Below are 25756 nucleotides of genomic sequence, written 5' to 3'. Positions count from 1 at the left end.
CTCCAAATTCAGAAAGTTCAGCAACAGGTATGGAAAATTCATGATTCAACCTTGAAGGTCAAATATGAGTTTGTGGTTTAGATATTTATATCCATTGCCACCAATAAGTGAAACACATGATACCAAATACCACAATAGCATAGGCGAGAATATCACATCAATTGGATTTGAATAATGAAATATAAAAGCCTTTATTAAAGTGGTTTGGTAAATTACATAAAAAAAAATGTGAATGGAAGTCAACATCAAAAGTAACTCGAAATGGGCCTTTGATAGCTTAATAAAGACAAAAACTTACACTTAAGATTTAAATATACTACATAAGATTATTTAGGAGCCATTACTCTTTAAATAAAATCTGATATAAATGCTACCCCTTATATACACTGTCTTGAAGTGATGTTCTCTTTGCCATGTAAAGATACTTTTCTACTCCAAAACAACCATTTGCATGGTTTTAAGAAGAGAGTGAAATCACTTTTTCATAACACAACTTGACATTAATATTAATAATATTTTACAAACATATCTTGATTGGTAAACATAGATGACATATTCATATCGTGAAACAAACGTAGACATAACCACTAAACAACACAACATCCTAATTCCTACAATTAGGCCAACCTAAGCCTTTCTTGAAATGTCCACACTGGACCAGATCTGGCATTAAAAAACCATGCAAATAAGCAACCCAAATCCCCCTAAAAGCGTGTACAATGGCCAACAACAATCTCTACTTGAAAATCTCCACATCAATCAACCTGGATACACCATCAGTGAAGTGCATTGACATCTTCTGACCATGCTGAATGTCATGAAGTTTACAAAATTTTCTCCAACCCTTTCCAAGTTTAGTGTAGGTTTTTATCTGGCCTGAAAAGGATGTTGATGTCCTTCTTAATTCCAGTTGGTCCTCTTATGACCCAGGGCTGACGTCCGTTTTGGCGAACATATTCAGCCACCTTTCGAGGTAAGTTCTAGAAAAAAAAATGAAAAAACATCATATACTTAAGGGGAAACGAATGGTATCAATAAGCCTTAGTTTTACAATTTAAATCAAACTTACATACTGACTTCCGTACGCACGGTACGGGGTCAGAGTCGTGTTGAGGTGCATGCGATACTGAGGTGGCCTTCATTTGCTTGCACAGTTGTTCCTCCCAGGTGAGCCACCATTTCAAGCTCTTGCTCGGCCTCAACAGAAATATCAGTGCTAGAGGGTGGTGGAGCATATGGCACAAGGGCTAAAGCTTCTGGACAAAGCATCTTCTTCAGAGCGGTCTATCCGGACGCTCTCGACTTCATCTTCTTTCCCCCCTGACAGACCCCAGAACCTTCTACAGGTGCTCGAAAGGGATCATAGCTAATTCATTGTCCAATAAGTCAAAAATCCTCATGTGGAAATGAGATGCAGCAACCATTTGGAGGACACACCAATGTGTTCTCATCCAAGCCATAGAATGAAACAACTGCACCCCAACCTTGAAGGAGAGTTGGTGTTGTAAAATCCATATTAAAGTCCACAATGTAAAGCCTCTGCAAAGGGTCTTCAATCAACCATTTGGCCCCCAAGAACATTAGCCCAGTTAAGCACGAATTGTTGGTCAATCACAGCCAATTTCCTAGATGCAAAAAATAACCAGAGTAAATAAATTAAAATGAAGCGTTATAATAGTTTAAGAACATGTGTTTCCCAGTAAATGCAAGGAAGCATAACGTGCAAAAGGAAACTATCATGAAGCGTTAGAATAATCAATATTTAGTATGTTCCTTAGGCACTATCATGAACCAAGCAGGTCTGGGTTAAGTCTTGAACCAAGGTTTACCAAATAAATGTCAACGTTTCAATAACAGTTATATCATGGTTTGTTTACCAAATCCATACTGAAAAAAAAAAAGACCCAAAAAAATGTGTTTTTGAGGTCTAAAGTGGAAATAGCATACTTCATTCTTGCGCGGTATGATACAAAGGGTACCCATGTAACCACCAAATGGAACAAAGTGAACCATGACTTGTGTGAAGATTTGAAGCACAGATTGAAAAGTAAGACCAAAAACAGCTTAATGATGCATGAAGTTAAAGTCCCTGGAAGTACCTATTTATAGGATGGTGGGCAAGTGAGGCAAAGTTTTTCCCACCAAAAACGAACATAGATATCTTTAATGACTAAATCATAAGTTTTTTATAAAATAAATTATAAAGAAATTCTTATTTTGTAGATATATAATTATATAGTCTAAAAAAGATACTCATACATGCTTGGAGGATCGGATTAAGTTATTAACAATGAAGCTAACTTTTTTGAAAAAAAACATATTTACATAATGATTTACTTGGAATTAATTTTGTTTCAGAGAAATATAATCATTCCACTTAAATATATGCGGCAGATATTTTTTGGGCATGTGCTATTGCTTGTGAAAAAAAGAACGTGTATAGTAAATATCAAAGATACAAAGAGTAAAGACATGAAACTAACATTCTTGCAACGTTAAATGCTCCTTTCATGTCAAACTTATCTGATACACCTGGCCAGCATTAGCAACTCTGTGAACTGATCCTAAAACATATTTTATGAGGACTATGTTCTACCCAAACCATTAAATATGTTAATCCTAAAAAATGTGATTAGATTACAAACTAAAGTAGTTTAGTGTTTGCACCGGAACCCAACCCTCTTCTGAATGTATTTATTACAGATTGTATATGCCATATACAAATTTGGAAAATAAGAATTTCAAATGAACAAATGTACAAAAGGTGAGGTTTTATCGAGATGGCAACACCTGTACATGAGCAAACTACTACTATGTCCTGTCAACAGAATAATCCCAGATTTGGGTGCTCAAGATACAGGGGTAGAGATCAAGTTGTTTGCACAAAAAAAGATCTTTCTTATGTTGATCAACAGTAGCATAGCAGAGGTATAATTACAGCCAGATCTCACCACATGAGCAAACTACTACTATGTCCTTCCAAACCGCTTGAGCCCCGTAATTTATTAAATGCTTCCTTCTACAAATAACCTTTCTATTACTTGCACCATTCTTTTAGTCTTTGCCATGATGATTATGATTAAGGCCGGATGTGATGTGAAACTTATATATTTAAGAGACCATGAGGTAGACAACCACCCACATTTATTGCGCCTGAACTACAGTTAGTGAAATTGAGAGTTTGTAATAATATGCTATCCTATTAGCGGTCCTTTAATTAAAAAAAATACACTAAGCCCTTCCATTTTACATGCGTCCTACATCCAAAATAAGAAAAGTCACTGTGCCCTTATATTACATGCTAACGTGAACTCTTGGTTCAGTTTAACATCATCACCAAATGCCAAGGTGGAAAACTCTCAGTATTTGAGCTTCCATTTAATTACTTGTTCTGAGTAATTTATAAATATAACAACAGATGTAGACATGTAGTCAAGTAGTCCATTAACAAAGTTGTACAACTAATTAAGTTCACTAAGGTCTCGTTTGGAAAAACAGCTTAATCAAGCACTTATGGTCATAAGCGCTTATGACTCATAAGCAAATTTTAAAAATCTATTGAAATAAATTAAACTTAAGCTATATATAAGCATAAGCTGTTTTTCGTAAGCTATCCTGAATAGCTTTATGAAAATAACCTGAAAATAGCTTATGACAGCTCATAAGCTGTTTGCATAAGCCCTCCCAGACACGGGCATAAGAGCTTATGTTGTCAGCTAAACTCAAATAATCTCTACCAAACTGGGCTAAAGTTGGAGTCTATAGAGTTAGTGTGTGTTTGGATTTAAGTTTGCAAAATATAGTTTGAGTGAAAGTGAGTTTGCAAAATAGAGTTTGAATGAAAGTGAGTGGATTGTAAAGTGACTTATGTTTGGATGTTTTGATTTTTAAAAGTCCATTTGATAAATGAAACTTGATTGGGTAATAGTAATTAAAAGCACTTATAAAATGTGTAATTACAAAAAAGGATATGAGTCAATGGAGTTAATATCACTTATATTGATTCTTTTCCTTTTTTTTTATATCTCCTCTATAGTAATAATATATTTTTAAACTCTTCCCAGTAATAAAATCTGTTTAGGTTCATGTCTTGACTCATTGTATCTCCTTCAAAGTAATAATATTTTTTAAAAAGAAAATAAAATGCATTTTAGTAGTTGAAATTTGTAAACTTTAGATTAATCAATTAATTAAGTCTTAAGTATAGTAGAACCAAAATACTTGTCACGTTTAGTGTTGGAGGTTAAAATAAATTATAAAACATATGAAAATATAAGGATAATGATACATGTTAATAGTTATAAGTTGTAAGTGTATTAAAACAATGCATGCGGTGATGATAGTGGGGCAATAATGTCACATATAAAGACACGTCAAATTTTTAAATATAGTATTAGAATTGCAACCAACTTTCATTCAATTGAAAATGGATGCTTTTTTGTCGTTGATAAAACTGGGTTTTAGGAACATAACTTGGTTGAGACAACTGAGATAAAAGTTAGCCATACAAAAGGGCACTGCGTTTTGTGCAGTCTGGAAGCACATTAAGAGGGGTAACCAGTAATATCTAGTATAACCATAGGAATTGGACACACAATGCTCCCTCTATTTGCAAATTAGTCCATCAAAAGTCTTACAATTTTGCATACTCTTTGGAGACATCATGAAATGAATTTTTAAGGACTATAATGCAATTCTAATTTGTGGACAGGGTGAATTGAAAATGTGTTTAACAATCCACAGCAACTAAAAGTGTTATTTTGCCCACACAAAATTCATTATTATCTTGTCTAGTATAGATGAGTACATGTAGTATCTAGTATATCCATAGCAATTGGACACACAATGCTCCCTCTATTTGCAAATTAGTCCATCAAAAGTTTTACAATTTTGCAAACTCTTTGGAGACATCATGAAATGAAGTTTTAAGGACTATAATGCAATTCCAGTTTGTGGACATGATCAGTTGAAAATGTGTTTAACAATCCACAGCAACTAAAAGTGTTATTTTGCCCACACAAAAATCATGATTATCTTGTATAGTATAGATGAGTACATGTAATATCAGGATGCCACTAAGTTTCATCCAGCCTAACTAAGAACAACAAAATAATCCACTGCAAGGTTCAAGCAGGAAAACTCAGTTTTCACTTGAAAAACACAACCCTTTATATACCATACCCTTGATTCAAGAGTATCTAAGTTTATAGTATAAATAATAGGCCACAGCAAGGTTCACTTGGATGGTATTAGTAGATGCTTGATTCTACTGCATACATCTCAATTTTTAATAAACCATACACTTGATTCATGGGATCCTAAATTTTTCTTAAACAACAAAACCCATTACAGTTAAGTGTGAAATGGTTTGATTACGTTCCAAGTATGATCTACATGGATTTTAAGTGTGGAATGGATATAGTGGTGTATGTAAGTACTTACATAATTGTCATCAAAATAAATTAAAGTAACATAAATCAACCATGTCCACTACAAAAGTACCTAATTGACGACGCAAAATACTACTTTCATATTTATATTGATGACCATGTCCATGGGAACTGGTATTTCTTGGAACAAACAACAGCAATTGAAATAGCAGACTGGAATTTAAAAACATAACATAGATAATAAGGTGAAAAAAGACACTGCAACCACATGTTGCTTCTTAACAACTTAAAATTACACCAAATACATTTAAAACAACTGCATCGTCAATATGATAGGTCTCAATTCTTCTACTTCCTCATCTTTGGAAACACCTTCTTCTTCCTGCCCGTCAAAACCAACACACCATCGTTCTCAGGTGAAGGACTCCTCTTAGGACTGATGATGTCTTGAGTATTTCCAGCTAGATCAATCGCTGGAGATTCCAATGACATAGCAGGTTGATTCGCAGGACCTTCCAAAGATTCTTCAGTTTGGGTGGCTTTCTCATTGGACACAACAGCAAAGTCTTCCAACAAATCCTGCAAAAATATCAATTAATACTTAATTATAACCTTGTCTATATAATGTGGTAAAGAAGGAACAATAACATACTTCTAAAAATATAAACCTTCGCTAATTCCTCATGCTTCACAGCTTCTGGATTCAGAGTAGACTGAGGGGTGAGCAGCAAACGACTTGAAGAGGCACCAACCTTTATCCCGTATTCATTAAGATCAGGACCAGCATTAGGTAAATAAACATAACAAAAATAAGGTAGAGAAACACCTACACTGTTATCTAACTGCAATGTTTTGAACTGCTCAATAATCGATTGATCAGTGCAGACACGCTTTACACGATATGAAGTCTCAAATCTGGACCTGTCAAACCTCTGACCTTGGAAATTTTTAACCTCAATCTTGAAAAGAGCAGATCTCCCAACAAAGCTAGTTAATTCAACAGGAATCCCCATCCCATTATCATTCTGAAAGTTATATACAACCAATAAAAATTTTAACTTGGCCACAGGTTGTTCGTTAAAAAAATATAATGTTGAAACATACCTTGTCACAAGCATCAACCATTTCAGAGCAAGTTTTCCCAACCAGTGCAGTGGCTTCTTTATCAAAGAGGATAAAGTTTGCACTGCCAGAATTATCTTCCACCCTGACTTGAAGACGATACCTAAACCAAATGAAATATACCATTACTATCTAACCACCCAACGTTACCATGAGAACATTTAAAATGAAGTCAACCAAACCTAGGATAGACGGCCAGCACGTGACGGTTACATCCCTCACAGAAAAACATCCTTTCATCAGCATACACCTTGCGGCTACATCTACAGGCAGTGTACCACCAATCAACACCTTCTTCAAGAGGAAGAATGGTACCATACACAACACAGACACAATCCTACACAAACAAATAATATTATCATCAAAAGTCTGGCATATAACGCAAGAGTTATCAACATTTCTCATTTGATAACAATGAGATGCAATCTCAAACCTTCTTGATTTCCCTCAAATCAGCAATAGACTTGCTAATTGTCAGAACCAGGAAATCATCCTCGCCAGAAACGGTTTTGGAATCAGACAATTGGCTAACAGAGTGCGATGCACTTTCATTGGCTTCCAAAAAACTGCAAGGAACATTGGGCAGACAATCAAGTACACAATTTCAATGACTAAAATTTAAAGTCCAAAACATAGACGCATACCTGGTTTTCAAAACATCAGCCATTGGTAGATCTGGGTCAAACAGAATTTTAGTAGTCCCATGAACATTTTGAAGGCTGTTGTGCCCCTGAAAGGATTTGACTTTAGCAAACTGTATGATCACGACAGGGTTGTTGAGTTCACCACCGCCAAGAAAATTAGCAAGCTCATCAACATAAGCTCCGAATAGGGCGCACTCAACCCTGACCCTGGAAGTAAATGTGAATGACTACATTATAGGTTCAAACGATGAAAATCAAATAATCCAAAAACTTAAGGGAAATTACCCTGCAGAATCAATCTCAATCACATTCATCTTTGATTTCTTCCCATTAGTAACAATCTCCCTCTCAACTCCAACGCCGGTTAGAATGCCAATCACATCTGCAAAACATAACCATATGGAATACGAAATTGTTAAAGGGGTGGAACACATAATTGTCATAGGCAGATAAAAGTCTAAAATGATACCAATTAGGAAAGAGGAATCATAGGTAGGAGCTAAAAGGTCAGCTAGAGGAACAAAGCTGTAGGGGAACGCATCAATAGGAAACTGGTCCATTGGGCGCACTTCAGTGTTATACATGAAACATATCTTGTAATTATGACGTGTAGTTTTATACTCCCCACTACTATCCACTAACACAAATGAGGACACACTGTAAACCTTCCCCTCAACCAGTAACTTCTCAAACTTGTACATCAGAGTCTTTTTAATACTGGCATGGATCTTGGTACCCTTCAAAGTAAAGAGGCATACAACCATTACCAACACGGAATATTTAATATTATTCTGGAAAATAAATGTATAACATAGACAAATAGACAAAACGATATCAAGCCAGTACCTTATCATCCATCAGGACAAGCTCAAGAGAAAGGGGCAACTTCGATGTGGCAAACCCTTGGCTGTACCAAATCCGGATCACCTTCACCATAATCCTCCAATGTTGCTTCCCAGAACGAAGCTCAGCAACATTATGGTAAACAGACTCCATCACAAATCACTCAGAAAGGAAGTAAAACGTACAGGGAATGGTAAGCAAATCAACGTTGGTGGGTGGGTGTGGTAGATACAATGGCCTTGGACTAAATTTATAGTTGGAAAAAAGTAGAAACCGGGAGAATCACAGAATTGGAGAATGTATTTTTTTTTTTTTTCAAATTTGAAAAGGGGGAGAAACACATGAATCACACAGAGGTAGGTAGCAGTGGGAAAATCATGGTATTTGAGAAGTATGGTGTTAAAACATCTGCTAAAGATTTTTTCCTTCAGAGGGCTGATAAGAACCCGGGGAACGGAGACACGTGGCAAACTTCTTAGAGAGCGACACGTCAAATTTTGTCCTGGTAAACGGCTTGTGCTTTGTATCTAGTATAGATAGCAGTTAAATGGAAAGAAATGAAAACCAAATCAAATCAATTTATTTCTTCAAATCTGCCTTAATCACTTTTCTACTATCCACATGAGGCATGGCTGTTAGATCCGTACAGTGTTTTAGTGGTGAGAGATACAAAGGAGGAGTAATACCATGCTTATGAAAAAGCATTAATTCTTATTTCCTAGCAAATGGTATAATGCCATTTTTTAGGTACATAGTATAATGCCATTTTTTTGGAGCAAGAAGCAAAGAAACAGAGCAAAAAAACAACACAATCAAACACCTGACTACCACCCTCTTCGAGAAGAGGTACCCATGGCACGGCATGTGCTAACAAGAGCTGGCTTATACCCTCCAAGGGAAAATCTAAGAAGGACAAATGTTAATCTTGCGACACACAAACTTAGCTAGAATTAGAAAGTCAACATGATTTCCCCTCTCTCAACATATGGTGAAACTTCTACCAATTAGCTCCCTTATGTCCTAGAGCAAGGCGGCATAAGAAAATTTCCAAATTATTTTATGAATAAGCGCTTAATTAAACTGTTTATCTAAACACACATTATATATATTGACTTTATTATCAATTGGAAAGAAATTGCTAACTAAAATTAATTATGACAGTAAAAATAAATTTTAAATCAAACAAATAATAATTCTAATAATTTTTTTATTAGTTTAAGAAGATCTCATCTTAAAGTTCACTTTAAACCTGAGTATGCACTGGGTTAGATCTAAGCACCTCAACTTTTAGATGCTCCCTCATCAAACTTATTCCATAGACACATAAATTGACAAGGGCATTTTACTAAATTAAAAACCAGCTGAAGTAGCATCCAGGGAAGGAGAAACATCAATGAACACCCTTCCAATTGAGCTTTTACAACTTTCCTTTCTTGTCCTAATAACCAAATTGAAAAAGAAAAAAAACTGTTATATAATTTGAAGGGAAACTTGATAAATGATCAGCTTAGCACTGTTCGTATTTACATAAAAACTTGATAAATGATCAGCTTAGCACTGTGAATGCAAACTCAAACCCTCAGCCAGAGTTTTCCAAACATAGGCCCCAAAGTTAGCTAACCCATGAAAATATGAATTCCAATCTACACAATGTACAGGGGAGAGAGACGGAGACGGAGATCGCCAACTAAGAAACAAATCAATCTAATATTTTGCACATATGCCATTTCTTATTCACAGTATTCACAATGCTTTCATATTTCCCACAGATGACTTCATAGGCGCGCTCCGGCGGTCATCAACCTAAAGAAGTGTAAATCATGAATTCATTGATAATGAAGTATAACATAATGATACCATCAGAACAATCTCAGAAGATTTAGAGAATAGATGCAGCTGCAGATACAGATTTATATTTTACCTTCTTCCGAAAAGGCAAATATGCCACCAAGCATTTCATCATCCTCCCCATCCTCCTCCAATTCCGCATTCTCACGGAGGCTACTACTGCTGTCAACATCATCAGCAACAACTTCAGTTAACACATTACTTCCATCATGCTCCAGTGTCTTGCAGTGGCCACCCTGGAAAGATAGCTTGACACTTGCATATTGCATTACCATGGCTACTTCCACAAATTCACCTATATCTGAAGCCTGTTCCTGGACTAATGCTGAGTCCTCGCTGATCCCGATACCAGCAGAATCTCTTCCTTCAGAAGTCATATTTCTCCCCTGGAATATTGGACCGGCAGTGGCACAATGGTCAACATGAAAATCAACTTGTTTTGAGTTTCCAGATAGAAGTGGACTTTCCATCACAAAATGGTTTTGTAAGGAAGGGTCAGCATTGATTGCCCCCATTCTTTCTTGGTATATTTCACCAAGCATTTGGTAACTGGAAGCAACTTGATCCAGGTCAAGCAGATTTTCAATTCTTCTTGATGAACCTAAAGCAAATTAATAAAATGACAAGGAGATTCAAATGAAGTACTAAAAACTAAAAATAGACATAGAAGATTGTGTTCATCGCAGAACATAAGAAATTGCTTAAATGATGTGGAAGGTCTTATGAAGCACTCAATTAAAGGAAAACAAAAAATAAAAGTAATATTATGAAATATGCATCCATGACGACTGCATCCTTTTTACTCTGCAAAAGTTACAATTCTAAAACCAGTTGGTTGATTTTATTTCATTTTTAATTTCCTATAGGCTAGGTTTTTTACCTCCTTCTGAACTTTCAGTGGAACTCAATGAAGCTGGATTTGAATGACAAATAACCGTCACATCAGCCGTTTCCTTGTCTTCAGCATGATTGGGAACAGGAGGCGTCGGGCTTAAATATCTTTCCCCAGCAAGGCTTCTAAATCAAACAGCCAAGTAAGCATCAAGGAAACACTGAACAGTATGATCACAAGAAAATATCGTTTACAAGCACATGCAAACCAAAATATAAATGTATTTTGTTAATACTTACTGGTCAATTTTCTCCAAAAAAAAAAAAGAATACTTACTGGTCAAGGTTATATAGTAAGCAAATGCCTCCAATTCTTAAACTGAATGCGAGCAGAAGAAACTAAAATATAGATGTCCTCACTCCTCATGCCTTCTACTCAAGAGTCAAGACCATAAGAGAACACTTGTAACATTTGATTATATTGGTGTTAATTTATTTTTCTATGCCCTTTTCTTCCCTTTGAAACCGGTACTCAATGCAGATAAATCAAAAGGAAAAGGTCAAAACGACAATTTTTTGCATTCAAATCAGCAGCCAGCCAGCCAGCCAGATTGAACATTCAACAAAGATGAGACAACACAGGAAAACCATTTAACATGATAAGGTGAGTCAGTTAGGGTGAATTTGCAATCCCAAGATTGTAGTTGGAAACTCATTTGAGGATTAGGAGTCTACCATTAGTATAAATGAAGGTAAGGGCTTTGTTTTCCGTAAGATCACACCCAATATGTTATATCAGAACAATTCGATTCTAATTTTTTTCCTCTTCCTATACCTTAAAAAAGACAAAACCCTAAAATTTAATTATGGTATCAAAGCATTAACATCCTCGGTGACCTTTCTCATCACTATTATGTTGCTTAGTTCCCCAAACTAAGTTTAACACTAACTAAACTTTAGCATGATAGGTAATGTCAGAGTATAAACAGATAACTTATATTACCTTGATCATACCTTAGAGTAGTTTAAGGTAATTTAGATTATTCTTTAGGATTGGTTTCTTTATTTCCTTATTTACATTGATCTGTTTCCTTATTTAATTTAGTTTAGGAGTCTTAATATGTTTCCTCATTTGATTAGGATTGCGAATCTAAAATTCATATAAAATAATGATTAATGTTTTGTCTTATGTAAAATCACAGCCAATATATTATATCAGGACAATTTTATTCTAATTAATTTTTTTTCTTTTCATCCATCACAGACTAAACCCTACAATTCAGCAGCACAGAAGCCAACTAGTAAGATGTCTAATACAAAAGCCGTGTGCTGCATTGTTTCTATATAGGGGTTGATTGATTCTACAATGTCTTTGGTAAAGCCCATTTTGTTATATCACATATCAGTTTTAAAATCCAACTTTTTTTATCTAAAAGAAGTATTAATAAGATATAATGACATGATTTTATAAAGTAATGGCATCAGACTCAGATACATAGCAAAATCTGCAAGGAATTAAAAAAGAAAATAGTCACCACCTCTCGTTCCAGCTTGGTCTGATGCTGTGAAAATGGTCAAAAACAGGCAGCAGCTCCTTCCGTCTTATTTCAACTTCTTTAGCAGACACTTTTTCAATTTCAGACTCTCCACCAGCATTAAAACTAGTTCTTACACAACTCATTGTATAGAAACCAATCTGAAGAAACAAGATCGTTAACCACCAGTGCCTAGCATTGTATATGAAAATAAAAACAGAATACAATGAATACCTTGGACTTTTGCCATATAGGCAGCCCTCTGAAATTCACTTGAACCTCTGCATTAGACAGATAGCTATTAGACCTATCTTGGGGATTCCCACTAGAAGGTTTAACCGTCTTTTCCCTGATACCATCACTTATATCCAGAAAATCCAATCGATGGATGTTACCATAACACATTTTCTCTTGAACTTTCTCCATACCTCCTTCTTTATCGTTATCGAATGTATTGTTGAAAGGGTCCCCTCTTTCTGGCCATTCTGACCGTCTACATACGTCCCACCATTGAATAGGTTCAACTTTGACTCTGAACTCATCCTCCTGCAGAAGGAGTGAAGTTGACTGGTTCGTTGAAACACTATCACTTGTTTCTGAACCAACAGATGGCAGAAGTTCATGCTGAACTACATGACCTGAAGGTGTGTATACCAATATATATTCCAAGGGGTTTTCCTTTGAGTTAATGGGTTGTTGTGAATGAGATAAGGAATTGTGAAAGATGGCAGCAATAGCACCAGACGGAACAAAAACTTTTCCTGTCGCATTAGCAGCAGAATTATTAACTGAATTAAGCCACCCAAAACTGCTATATTTTATCCGGCTAGCCACAGAAAGGACAACAGGTGCTGGAGGAGGCAATGATTGCAGATGAGAAACCGAAGAGGAAGTAGACCACCATGGTAGAGAAAAAACTGGAAGTAGGGAGGGTTCTTCACCCTGAGAACTAATTACTTGGAAACCAGTATCACCTCCAAAGGGTGACAAAACAAAAAGATGACAAGTTCCTTTGGATGAGACAATAGCAATCCACTGACTAAAATGACTGAAACAAATGTCCTGAATCATCTGTCAAAGAAGAAAACAAGGAGATCAAAAGGGCATCAATGGAGGCTAAAAGTAATATCAAATTAAAACAAATAAAATAAGTACATTATAACTACTATATACTAACAGCTGGTGTTATTCCACGATGAAGTTTATAAAGATGCACATGAGAACAGCTCCAGTTGTAGCCTGGAACTCCTGAACCCTTGTATGTGCGTGACGGCATTATCCGGAATATATTGATGCTATTCCCATAGACTGATGCAGTGACAAGAAGGGTCCCACTAGGGTCAAAACATAGTGCAGATATAGGACTTGAGTGAGCTTTGAATTGTGAAATGACAACTCTGGAAACAAAATCCTTAACAACTACCTGCAATAAACCGGTGAACCAAGAACAAGTCAGAGATTAACATTCACATACAATAAATTATCAATTAGTTGTGCCCATCATGAAACAATACCAACCATGCCTGCATTATCCATATCAATTCCTGTAACCCTGCCGACTTTCCCACCTGAATTCAACGGAATTGGAGAAGCAGAACCATCAGGAAGCAGCTCTTGACAGTATTTGATTATTCCAGCGGCCAAATGTTTACTGGACTCCATTGCATAACGAGCCACTAAATGACCATTGCTTGGAGAAGTTGATGGACTAACTCCAGGAGAAACACCAAGGTTTTGTGGGCTTAAGCAACCTAAATTTGATGGAAGCAGGCTGTTGGAAGCATATGCTAACCACCTTGGACCCACAGCCATTGGACCATAACCAACATTAACACCAGTTTTTCCTTGTCCAGCAAGCTGGGGAATAGGGTAAGTTAGAACACTGAACTTATTCTCAAGGGTTGCAGCATCAAAGCAGTATATCTGCAAAAATCATCAAGAAAGTAAATCAATCACAGCATACATGACATGAAAACCTAAGTCGAATAGATCCGTGATATGTTCTAATGTAAATATTAAACAGTTCAAAAAGATATCGGTGAAACCACTGCATACTTGGGTGGCAAGACCAACAGCTACAATCCGCGAACTACATCTGATCATACACACGGAAGTTCGGAATCTCAGAACATGAACGTAACATTGAGACTTCAAGGAGTAAAACCGAACAGCCGTCGCATAGTTTCCACTATTCCCAGGTAGAGTCTCCACATTACCATCTCTTCCTAAACCACTCAAATTGTTACTGTTTTGGTTTCCATTACCAGCATCATCGCCAGAAACAACCAACAGCAACGGATGCGACTTTCTGAACCCCTCCTCTTGGCCATTGCATCCTATAGGAAACGGCTGCATCTGTAAGAAAGAAACCGGACCGTCGCGCTTCGAGACTAACTCACTGAACCTAGAAGCATCCTCCACATCAAGAACTTGAAATCCGTTTAGATAACCAAGTAACAGGACATGTTTGAAGGTAGATTGATCAATCTCTAGTTTATCAAAACCAGCCCAGGTTACCTATCACAAAGAACATGACACCAGATACATACATGAGCAAAAATTGAACTGAGCAAACTAAAAAGGAAAACAGTAAAATCATCAGCCAAATTGATTGAGTATTGAACTGTATTGTATGTATCTACTAATTGATTGTAGTAGTACCTGGTCTTTGTGATCCTCGGAAGTAGAGGAAATTGAAGCGGCAACGGAGGCGCCGGCGGAGCGTACGGTGGAAGCAACGGTGGTGGCGTTGGTGGAGACAGTTTTGAGGCAAAGAGAGATGATCCTCAAGGAATTCGGCAGCAAGCCGTTGTTCTTCCCCTTCCCTTTCTTCATGATTGTCGTTGTTGTTCTCCTTCGGCACTGGTCTTAGTCTCGGTTTCTATTCCGCCACCGTCAGCCGCAACCGCCACCGCCTCCGACGCCGGTAACAAACAACATATCCGATCAGCAAAAAAAGCGATCGCAGTCGCGTTTGACTTGAAAGGCAAGTTCCGATGTCTTCGTCTTCCTCTGCTAACTCTGTTTTTTTTTTTGTTGAGTTCGTGAGTTTGTGTCGAAGTTTACCTTACAGTTCGCTTTCGCTTTCGTTGTTTCTCAGCCATGGCTGCAACAGTGTTGTGAGACTTCGTCTCAGTTTGGTTACACTGTTCTCTTTGCTTTTCTCACTCTTCTAATCTTCTTCTTCTCCTTCTTCCTATTTTATTCTATTTTTGTTTTTTTTTTAAAACATAAAAATGGGCGTGAAAATGGGTTGGGCTTGCATAGTTGGAGTTAGGGTAGAAAAAGTTTAGGTTTCGGGTTTTACTTTTATCTTGAGAGTCTAAATTTTTCGCACTAAGTAAAATCTTAGTTTGCAGTCAACTCTATCGGGTAATTCCTTGACGCTTCTACAGTAGAGGGCCTCTGTTGGCCTCTCCCGCAGCCAATTACGCCTAGCCCAATAGTTTGGAGGTGTTTTCTCTTTGTTCTACAATTTTTATAACAATATTAAAAGAAAGCAAAATTGAAAAGAAATTATGACACAATACGTGTGAGTCGCAGTGGTTAAAAATAACTGTTTAGACCCTTGAGATCGCTTGAGACGCAATTTTGTGAGACTTTTGATTTTTACCACACTCGATAAGAGCTTTAATAGGGATACTTATGGTTAAAAAATAATTACGCAACAAAAATTTCTTTATATTAAAAATTTGAAAAGAAAAAGAGGAAGAATTTCTCTGTTTTTTTCAATGACAATAATAATTGGGTTCGGATTTGATAGGAATAGGATCACTAGGGAGGATACTCTTCCTACCTAATATATTTAATTTTGTTTGTTTTTTCTTTTGGCGAATTTGAGTTTAAATGAAACAAACTTTTTTTTTAAAGTAAATGAAACAAACTTGATAATTGATGATAACTTGTTCCCAATATATATATTTTTTAATTTACTTGTATGGCAAGGATGAAAATATGATTTCTTTCGAAAAAAGGATGAAAATATGATAGAGTCATTGCATGACATGTGGTTTAGTCCACGAGACAATTAGATATATTTATTTACGAAATAAACCAGTTAAAGTTTTTGAAAAACATATATAATTTTTTTTGAAACAGAAAACATATATAATTGATTTAATAGGTTCCTCTTTTTTTACATTAATTGATTCATGTTTATGTCATTTAAAAAGTCTTGAATTTAATAAATTGACATATTTCAATTAATATAAGTAGTAAATATTATTGTCTTATTATTTTTTATTATGTTAAATTTAGACATATTAGTTACCGGAGAAATGAGTTTATAAGTTTATAATAGACTTGTGAACTTTTTTGGTGCTAATAATAGACTTATGAACTACATAAATATATTATTATAATTTTTTGAAAAAAAGTCTTTAAAAGTAGACCCAACTCTTACAAATATGAGTCATTTGTAATCACAATTCACAATTCCTGTGGTGCAGCTAGCTTTGCTTATGTGCTTCATGTTCCTTTCAATTAATCAGAATCAATGAGCTCTTGAAATATTTTTCCTAAGAATGAAAGTCCAGAGATTTGTTGGTGGACTTAAAGCAGCTAAGGTTACCATTCAGAAGCTGTACAACCTGCATCAATAGGACAAATCCAAATGATGAACTTTATTACAGACATAGACCCCCTTTAATTTTTATTTAAATGTTTCCAAGTTTGTGGGGCTACCACCAAAAAAGATTTGTGGGGGCATAACTTGATCTACATATATAACCATAGCCATAAAAGAGTTAAAAAATTGAGAGAAAGAAACTCATCAATTATGATGTTAGCTTACTGAGTTAGAGATTATGCCACAAGAAAATTTGGACCACAATAAAAATAGAAACTGGTGTGGAGGACACAGCAACGTGCAACAATCATGCAACAAATTAAAATTTGAATTAGTTTGTCACAATTTTTTGTTTTGAATTTAAAGGGACAAATTCATTAAAAAAAATCAAACATGCATAAAAATCATTACATCAAGCTGAACAAACGAAAGAACTCATAATAGAACCTCTTCGACCCAAATAGAGTTAGGGAACAAGCTAGCATTCTTTTTTGGTTACTAGAGGAAAAACAAGCTATTCCATCCGTTCCCATATATAAGTCATTTTTTGAAAGTTTTTTTAGTTCTAAAATATAAGTCACTTTATAATACCAATGCATCATTTAATATTTTTTTCCAAACTTACCCTCATATTTAATATGAAAGAGATAATGTAATTTTGAAAAGAAATTAATTTGGAGAGAGAAGTTGATGGGTAATCTATGAAACTCAATAAAACTTTTTACAAATTTAATGCCAGCAACTTCTTTTCTTAATCCTAGAAAAGTGACTTAGAGCATCTCCAATGCAAGGTTCTTACTTCTTATTTTTGAGTTAAGAACTAAGAACTGAGTTCTTAACCATTGGAGAAGATGACGTGAAGTTCTTAGTTCTTAAAAATAAGAACTAGGTTCTTATATAAGATGTTTTACTTTTTGAGTTCTTAGCATGAAAAGTTAACTTTTTCTCTCTCATTCATCAATTGATTTAATTTAGGTATTGAATTAGCATTTTAATTTAAATCAAAATTATATTAAAGTAAAAAATATTACTACTATAATGATATTGTGGGACCAAATGAATAGTGCTAGGAACTACTCCCTCCGGTCCTATTTATAAGCAGCAAAAAAAAATTCACATAGTTTAAGAAATGTAGTTAAACTAGATAAAATGCATTAAATTTGTCTTGAACCAAAATAAACTTCCAAAATTACCCTTTGTTATTAGTATTGGAAAGTGGGAAAGAGAGAGAATAATTAATGAGGCACATTTTACAAGTTAGAATTAATAAGGGCATCATTGGAAAAAAATAATTAATATAGCTCAAACTTTCATTTGGTTCTTATAAAAAGGACCAAGATTTTTCTTCTTTTTCATGCTTATAAATAGGACCGGAGGGAGTAAGAACTAAGAACTCATGGTTGGAGCAAAATTTGCATAGAGTTGCTTAAGCACATGTGGCAGTACGGGCCCACATAAATAGTGCTAAGAACTAAGAAATAAGAACTAGCATTGGAGCATCTCCAATGCTAGTTCTTATTTCTTAGTTCTTAGCACTATTTATGTGGGCCCGTACTGCCACATGTGCTTAAGCAACTCTCAAGCAATTTTGCTCTAACCATGAGTTCTTAGTTCTTAGTTCTTACCACTATTCATTTGGTCTCACCAACCACATTATTTATACTTTTTATTTTCATAAAGTAATAAAACAAAACTCATAAAGTAATAAAGTAATTTTAATAAGAGAGAAATAATTAATATTTTAAGCTAAGAACTCAAAAAGCAAAACTCCTTATATAAGAGCCGAGTTCTTATTCTGAGTTCTTATTTTTAAGAACTAAAAAGTCAATGTCAGCACCTCCAATGATAAAGTTCTTAGTTCTTAGTTTTTAACTCCAAAATAAGAACTAAGAACTTTGCATTGGAGATGCTCTTATAAATGGGGACGGAGGGAGTAACATTCTTAATTTGTCATAATTGGTATTGAATAAACATAACGAGGGATGTTGTGTTGGTTGGGTGTGGTTTGATGGGGAACCCCCTCACCGTCATGGTCAATCTCGTCATCATACCTCAAACCTCTCTTAAATTCGAAACTCCCATGGAAGAACTTTCAGAGCCATCCAAAGACATATCATACTTCAAGCGGAATCTAAAGTTCCTTTCATTTTCTTTTTCAATCTGAGTTTTTTCTTTAAAGATCTTAGATTTTAAGAATTTTTTAAAGGAATGATTTTTTCAGTTATATATCTCCCAAAGACACTTCTTTATTTTGTAATTTTTGTCTACTCAGCCAATCTCCATCTCCGGAAGTTATGTTGGCCGGAAAAGTGGTGCCTAGAAATATGGTGGATATGGGAGGGTGGAGCGTGAAGGTTTGGTAGTTATGGAGGTATGGAGTTTGAGGAAGAAGAAGAGATGAAACTTTTATTGCAATTTTACTTGGACTAAAATGTTTGAAACATAATTTTTAACTTTCTAGATCATGTAACCTACTATGCAAGTCAAATCTCTCAAGCACCGTGGACGCTATCTAAAATTGATATAGTAAAAATAAGGTGAAGTAATTAGTTTAAAGTAAATTGATTTATATTTGGATTCATTTATAAAAAAGATGTCTTTCAAAAAAATATATTAAAAAAAGAGTTTAATGGATATGCACTGACAGTGTAAAATAGTTTTACACAGGCATCTAATTGAATTCCGCCAAATCAGAAAATATCTTATTCTTTTAATTAAAATTAAAATTAAATGTAATTATCTCTCCTATGTGACATGCTTTAATTGGATGACTGTGTAAAACTATTTTACACTGTCAGTGCATATCCATTAAACTCTTAAAAAAATGGTTCTTATAGAGTAATGTTTTAAAATATAATTTTAAAATATTATGTTCAATGCGGAAGGTGATATCTCTATTGATTATCTTTTTTTTTTGAAAGTAGATATCTCTATTGATTATCAATTTTCTAAAATGATTTTTAAACATCATTCAAAATTGGTTTTCTCTCTCAAAATTGTTTTTGAGGTTCCCAACAAGTAACAAAAACACAACTAATTAATAGGGTAAAGCAATTGGTCACATATCCCAGCTAAGTTGTAAGAGAACTAGAGAACATGCCTGTCTCATAGAGGGACGACGAATTGAGGATTGTTGAATGCATAAAGATGCTACAAAGAGCATAATCTCAACCTGCCGACAATCAAAGTCACCATTGGCTAGTGAAGGATCAACCAGCTCCCTAATGTAATTCTTCTTCAACAAAGGCTTTGCCTGAAAAATATAAATTCAAGAAAGAAATCACCCTATCATTATCATATTTCATAATTATATACTCTAGCAAGCAATTTTTTTTTTCCATTAAATTACATATCATACCCACAAAACAAGGCTTTGCTGTGAATAATAGTCTAGTGCTCGCCTCCCAGTGACTAATTCTAGCAACACTACACCAAAGGCAAATACATCTGTTTTCTCATCTACTATCCCATGAAGCAAGTACTCAGGAGCAATGTAACTGTGGCAGTCATAATTGAAGCCTGAGTTAGTCAATAGGTAGTTACAAAAGTGTTAACTCAAAAATTTCTGAAGGTCACAAACCCAAAAGTTCCTTCAAATTTTGAAACTGTGTGATGAGTCCAATTCTCTGGTAGCCATTTTGCTAGCCCAAAATCACAAATCTGCACAAAAATGTCTTAAGATTACAATTTTCAACTTAGTAATATTATGCAGAAATGAAGTTCACTCTTTCACTAAACTAAGGTTAGAAATGCAAGTGAGTTTTAAGTCTCATATTGCGATACATGAATGTGGATGAAAGAGCTTTAAGCCTTAGGGGAAAATTGAAAAATCTCACAATTGATTGTGTTCAATGTTGAAGCTAGCTTCTACTAAAATTGATTTTGGATCTGAAATCAATTCTCTAAATGACTTCCAAATATCAATATTTTCATCTGGAATTGATTTTACTCTACTAGAATTAATTATATAGCATTTCAGCATGGACAAAACATGCTAGATAAACAAGTTTCATAATTTCATTCCTGCCATACAATCAAGAATCTTCCTAAACTGTTTGTCTTTAGGGGCCATTTTTTTTTTGTTGTCTTTAGGGGCCATACAAAATGCCAAAAAGGTGTATATGTGGTGATCAATTATAGAATCCAAAGGAATACCTGCGGCTCAAAGTCCTCAGTGAGCAAGATATTTGCAGCTTTTATATCTCTGTGAATAATTCTTCTTGGACAACCTTCATGAAGATACCATATACCCTTAGCTATCCCTAATGCAATTTTCTGCCTAATAGACCATGCTAGTTTCTCCTTGGAACCTAATCAATAGCAAGTAGAAACAACAATTTTTTTATTGTAATGGTAAAAATTGGTCCAAAGCTGAAGTAAAATAGGGAAGACACTAAGTGCATGTTTAGATACACGGTTGAAAACCACACGGTGAAATCATAATCACGGTAAACAACCACAATAAATCTAAGAGGAGTTACTTATGCATGTTCACCGTGATTTTGGCTTACTGTAACTTTTCACAGTGTATCCAAGGGTTCACTAAGTCATTAACCTCTAGTGTGAAGCAGTGAAGCTAGGCTTCCCTTTTCAGACAATTCAAGCACTACACACATTCCTCCTTCCACTCCATAGCCAACCAGTTTAGCAGTGTTGGGATTGTTTACATGAGCCATTATGCCAAGTTCTGTTAAGAAGTCCCTTGTGGTTTCATCTGCTGTTCCTCTAGTTAACCGTTTAACTGCTACTAGCTGACCATTTGGCAAACGCCCTTTGAAAACATCAGCATAACCACCCTTCCCAATCAAATTTTCTGCACAAACCAACATAAAACTTTAACCAGGTATCTGAGAGTAACTTAGAGCTAGTTTGAATAAACTTATCAACAAACACTTAAAGAAATCACCTAACTTGAAATTAGTCTCTAATCAAATCACTTATCTAATTTTTCCAAAAAGGGCATCCCGGTGCGCAAAAGCTCCCGCTATGCCTAAAATTCGAGGAAATCAGGTCCGACCACTTAGCCGGTTGTACACAGCCTTATCTTATTATTATACACAAGACTACAAGAGGCAGTTTCCATGAACTGAACATGTTGCCTCAGTCACATGACAACAAACTTTTTACTGCGCCAAGGCTCCCATTCTAATTTCTCCATAAGCACATATGAATTTGAAAGAACTTAAGTACTTAACCAAATACTTATTTGAATTTCAAAGTCCCCATAAGCAAAAAATACTAACTTAAATCTCCTTAATGAGAAATGTAATTCTGAAGCATGTTGCATATACCTTGGTCAAAATAATTGGTTGCAATTTGTATCTCATGCTGGGTAAAAATCTTGGGTGACCTGTGAGAGGAGGTAGAATCTGCACCTATTAGACTACTTGGAAGTATAATCTCCCTCATGCTACTGCTCATTGTTCTTGAGAGTTTGAAGATACTGAGAGGATGCAATGTGGATATGGACTTCCTTGACCTTGTCCTCAGCAATTGGAGAATTGCATGCCACCTAGAGCTGGATTTTGAAATATCTCGAGACTCAGAATTCACAGAGAGTTCTTTGGAAGAAGAACTTGTATCTGACTCTGAACTCTTGAAATAGTTCTCAAGAACACCAACAGGGGAATCCACCTTGTGCTTCATTTTTTCAGAACTACAAACTCAAAAACCTCTAGTATACAGAAAATATCAGAAATTTACCTCCAAAGTAAGAAACTTCATTAGTTAAGGAGCACATAATGGATGGACAAGATGAAGAATCAGAAGCAAAATCTAAGTAACCAAAGCAAAAAAATTGAAGGGCATGGAACATTGAAGTTAGAAAAACCAAGAATGCTTTTTTCCTGAAGTTTAAGAATGAACGAAGACCAAGGGACTAGTGAAAGCAACAAGACAATGCACTGAAACTACACACAAAAACACAAAACATCTTTGTAACTCGCAAGGTGAAGTCCACATCAACTCAAAGAAGAGGATGGCAGGAATTCAACCAACCAATTGAACAGTGAGAATGAAATGAAGTTGGGTAGCTGGAATGTCATAAAGAAACTCTCATAGTACTTATTTGTATTTATGGATTTTTGTTCTCTTTTGAGAATTGTAACGGAAGACAATGGAGTGAAAAGAAATACACTAATTAGCCGTTATTACATAGCCTTCCACCTACAACAAATAACCATCAGTCACTGCATTTTTCAATGTTGTCCAGGTGCTGCAATAAATATCTCACTTTCTAGTTTAAATTTGTACTATAACTTTGATATTTAGACACCACTGCATTAATTTCATCCCTCAACTATTATTAGAATTTGGGTTACACTTTAACTCAATCACAAAAACTAGCTTAGAGGAGTATATATATGTATTAGGGTTATCTTGGTTATATTTGTAGTCTACGTTAAACTTCTCAACAATTCATCTTATTTTTCTTTGGTAATGATTCATTTGCATCCTATTTTCTTCTATTTTAATTTTCACTTTCATCGCATTTTCATAGTGAAATCCTCTATTCTTATTTGGTGTTCTCTTCATTGTCTCATTAATCAAATTGTGACATGTCATTTAAAAAATCACTCATATAAAGTGATAATTGTTACACTTATACTTACCTAACACATTTTGATTGTTTGAGACCGGAAAGAAAAAACATGAAATAAGAACATAATTGTTACACTTATCCTACATTTTTCCTCAATTTCTCATTCCATGTATCTCTATTTTTTTTCTTTATCACATCTCTTATATTATCTAGTCTCTTCATGAATTTAAGATGTGAATGAAGTTTTATTACTTCTCTTTTAATCTGTTTCATTTATTTTTCTTCTGATTACATCACATTACTTATCATATTTTCCACTTCTCTCTTCTCTTTTTTTCAAATCTCTCTCATTCCTATTTGTGTGGTGTCATGTATAAGAACATTTTCCCTTTGAATATATCAATCAACAGAAGAAATAAAAAACAGTATGATGATAAGACTATAACGAAATGTTAATAAAATCAGGTGTTTAATGTTAGACTGTTATCTTGGTTTGATGGGGTTATAAATTATAATTGTGGATTATTAATCTGTCAACGTAGAAAGTAAGAAAAGAAACTTGAATATGATGACTGATAAATATTGATTATTAGTATTACAATTATTATTATTATTATCATCATCATCTGGTATGAAATTTGGGTTGTTGAGGTCCAAGAAAGAGGAAGTAAAGATAGCTTTAAGTCCTTGTCATCAATTGTCATGGTAGCTTCTTTGGTCAGAGAAGGCTCTGTTATATATGTGTTGTGGTCTCCTCTTGGTTTTCGCATGTGCCACATAAAAACATGGTGCTTATTGGCTTTTGGCTTAGCGAACTACCAAACTCACCCTTGGCTTTATTCATCAAGATTATGTGTTCTGTTCTATGTCCCAAGATTTAACTATGTTTGCAAGAGATTTGGAATGCACTAAAATCTCTGAACATTTTAGAAGAAGTAATAATACTTATGTTGGATGTGTCACACATTTTCATCCAATATCTTGCAAGCAATGAGAAATGACAAAGGGGACAAAAGAAGAGTTGTAAAGTAACATTTTTTCAATGATTATATGAATTAGTTTAAATTTTTTTAGGTATATATATATGTGTCGATTGCTAATTAAAAACTTAAATATATGTTTAAAATCTGATTTTGGCCCCCTCATATTATTTTTCCTAGTTCTGCCGCCACTGCCTGCCCCATTAATAAATGGGTAGATAAAATATTTTTTAAATAAATCATGAGTATCTTTGACCGCTTGACATTTTACCCATCACAAACTTTTATCCATGGCTATCTACGAACACATATAATTTTAACATCTTATCTATAGACCTTGATTTATAGAAAACAAAAATTATAGTGGTTAAAAACCGCCACAAACCGGATGTACCCAAGGGGATATAATTTACACCAATATTGATAACACAAATGGAAGAGGTTGTTAGATGGAATACTTTTTCTGTCTTCTAGATGACACAAGAGACCATAGCCTAGAGAAAAAAAATAGAATAAGGTAGCTTTTGGGATGAGTCCACGATCAATTAGCACGATGCTTTTGTTTTAAAATTCACCTAATACTAAAACTAAATGCGTGTTTATAGTAACGTTAAACTTTATAAAATTAGTTAAAAAATTTGAATCGAAAGTGAAGTTTTTTTTTAATATTAAAGAAAGTGAAGTGTTTTTATTAGAACTTATGAAATCCTATTAGGTAGTTACTAGAGATGTCAAAATTACCCACACCCGTAGATATCCGCGGATAAAAACCCGCTATAGGTAAAATTACCCATGCCCACGGGTATCCACAGATTTATTTCATGGATATTTTTACTATCCATTTATTAATGGGGCGGGTACGGATATTGATGTATCCATACCCACGGATATCCACCCGATATATAAAATACTAAAATATCTTTTATATGTATATACATATATGTATATTAAATACCTAATGAATTTGTCTTTGAGTTATAGTTCTCTTTCAAGTAAACTTATACAATGGTAATGGTAAAAAGAAGCCCTTAGACCAAAAAAAAAGTAGAAAAGAAGTATTTTCCTTTACACATTGATTGACGGGAAAGTCCAATGTTAAATTTTATATTTAACATAATTTTCTTTTAAACAAATATATGTGAATTCATTTATGTTCATGGGTGGGTGCCCATGGATATCCACAGATAGTTTAAAATCCGGTTAAAACCCACTAAATGGATATCCATGTGGGTATGGAGCGAGTATGGATATAAATTTAGGAATTGTTATTCAAACCCCCCACCCCTATTCAGACCCCCCACCCCTATTTAGACCCCTGTTAAATTCGTAAAATCCGAAAAAGCCCTTTTCTAAACGCATTAATGTAGAAATTAGATTTTACTGTGTTGATATTAAATATAATCGGAGTTGAGTTTAATTGAGAAAGACATAAAATTAGAACATGTGGTTAGCTAA

General features: G+C 34.8%; 4 protein-coding genes across 4 annotated transcripts in view; all 4 read right to left on the bottom strand.

Annotated features, from left to right (window-relative positions):
- The window catches only part of LOC130725566 (uncharacterized), a 10849-nt gene extending 9268 nt beyond the window's left edge, over window positions 1–1581 (bottom strand). Inside the window, exon 1 of the mRNA XM_057576786.1 lies at window positions 1438–1581. Within this exon, the coding sequence (XP_057432769.1) occupies window positions 1438–1581 (144 nt within the window). The remainder of the gene's footprint in view (window positions 1–1437) is intronic.
- Window positions 1582–5563: 3982 nt separating this feature from the next.
- On the bottom strand, window positions 5564–8201 carry LOC130732686 (replication factor A protein 1-like). The gene is made up of 10 exons (XM_057584685.1): window positions 8003–8201; window positions 7626–7893; window positions 7442–7538; window positions 7157–7363; window positions 6946–7078; window positions 6695–6849; window positions 6495–6615; window positions 6221–6415; window positions 6059–6142; window positions 5564–5969 (listed from the first exon to the last, which is right to left on the bottom strand). Exons 1-10 carry the CDS (start codon window positions 8150–8152, stop codon window positions 5739–5741), a joined length of 1641 nt encoding a protein of 546 aa, XP_057440668.1. The 5' UTR covers window positions 8153–8201; the 3' UTR covers window positions 5564–5738.
- Window positions 8202–9327: 1126 nt separating this feature from the next.
- On the bottom strand, window positions 9328–15401 carry LOC130730760 (autophagy-related protein 18g-like). Its single transcript, XM_057582854.1, has 9 exons — window positions 14875–15401; window positions 14269–14730; window positions 13732–14136; window positions 13391–13636; window positions 12448–13284; window positions 12217–12374; window positions 10728–10864; window positions 9921–10448; window positions 9328–9802 (listed from the first exon to the last, which is right to left on the bottom strand). Exons 1-9 carry the CDS (start codon window positions 15046–15048, stop codon window positions 9798–9800), a joined length of 2952 nt encoding a protein of 983 aa, XP_057438837.1. The 5' UTR covers window positions 15049–15401; the 3' UTR covers window positions 9328–9797.
- Window positions 15402–16536: 1135 nt separating this feature from the next.
- Window positions 16537–22828, bottom strand: LOC130730761 (receptor-like cytosolic serine/threonine-protein kinase RBK2). Its single transcript, XM_057582855.1, has 7 exons — window positions 22072–22828; window positions 21336–21593; window positions 20936–21090; window positions 20361–20440; window positions 20139–20277; window positions 19881–20033; window positions 16537–16802 (listed from the first exon to the last, which is right to left on the bottom strand). Exons 1-7 carry the CDS (start codon window positions 22424–22426, stop codon window positions 16731–16733), a joined length of 1212 nt encoding a protein of 403 aa, XP_057438838.1. The 5' UTR covers window positions 22427–22828; the 3' UTR covers window positions 16537–16730.
- Between the last annotated feature and the right edge of the window lie 2928 nt (window positions 22829–25756).

Source organism: Lotus japonicus, chromosome 1, assembly GCF_012489685.1.
Source record: "Lotus japonicus ecotype B-129 chromosome 1, LjGifu_v1.2".
Lineage (NCBI taxonomy): Eukaryota > Viridiplantae > Streptophyta > Magnoliopsida > Fabales > Fabaceae > Lotus > Lotus japonicus.
This window is presented reverse-complemented; position numbering and strand designations above follow the sequence as displayed.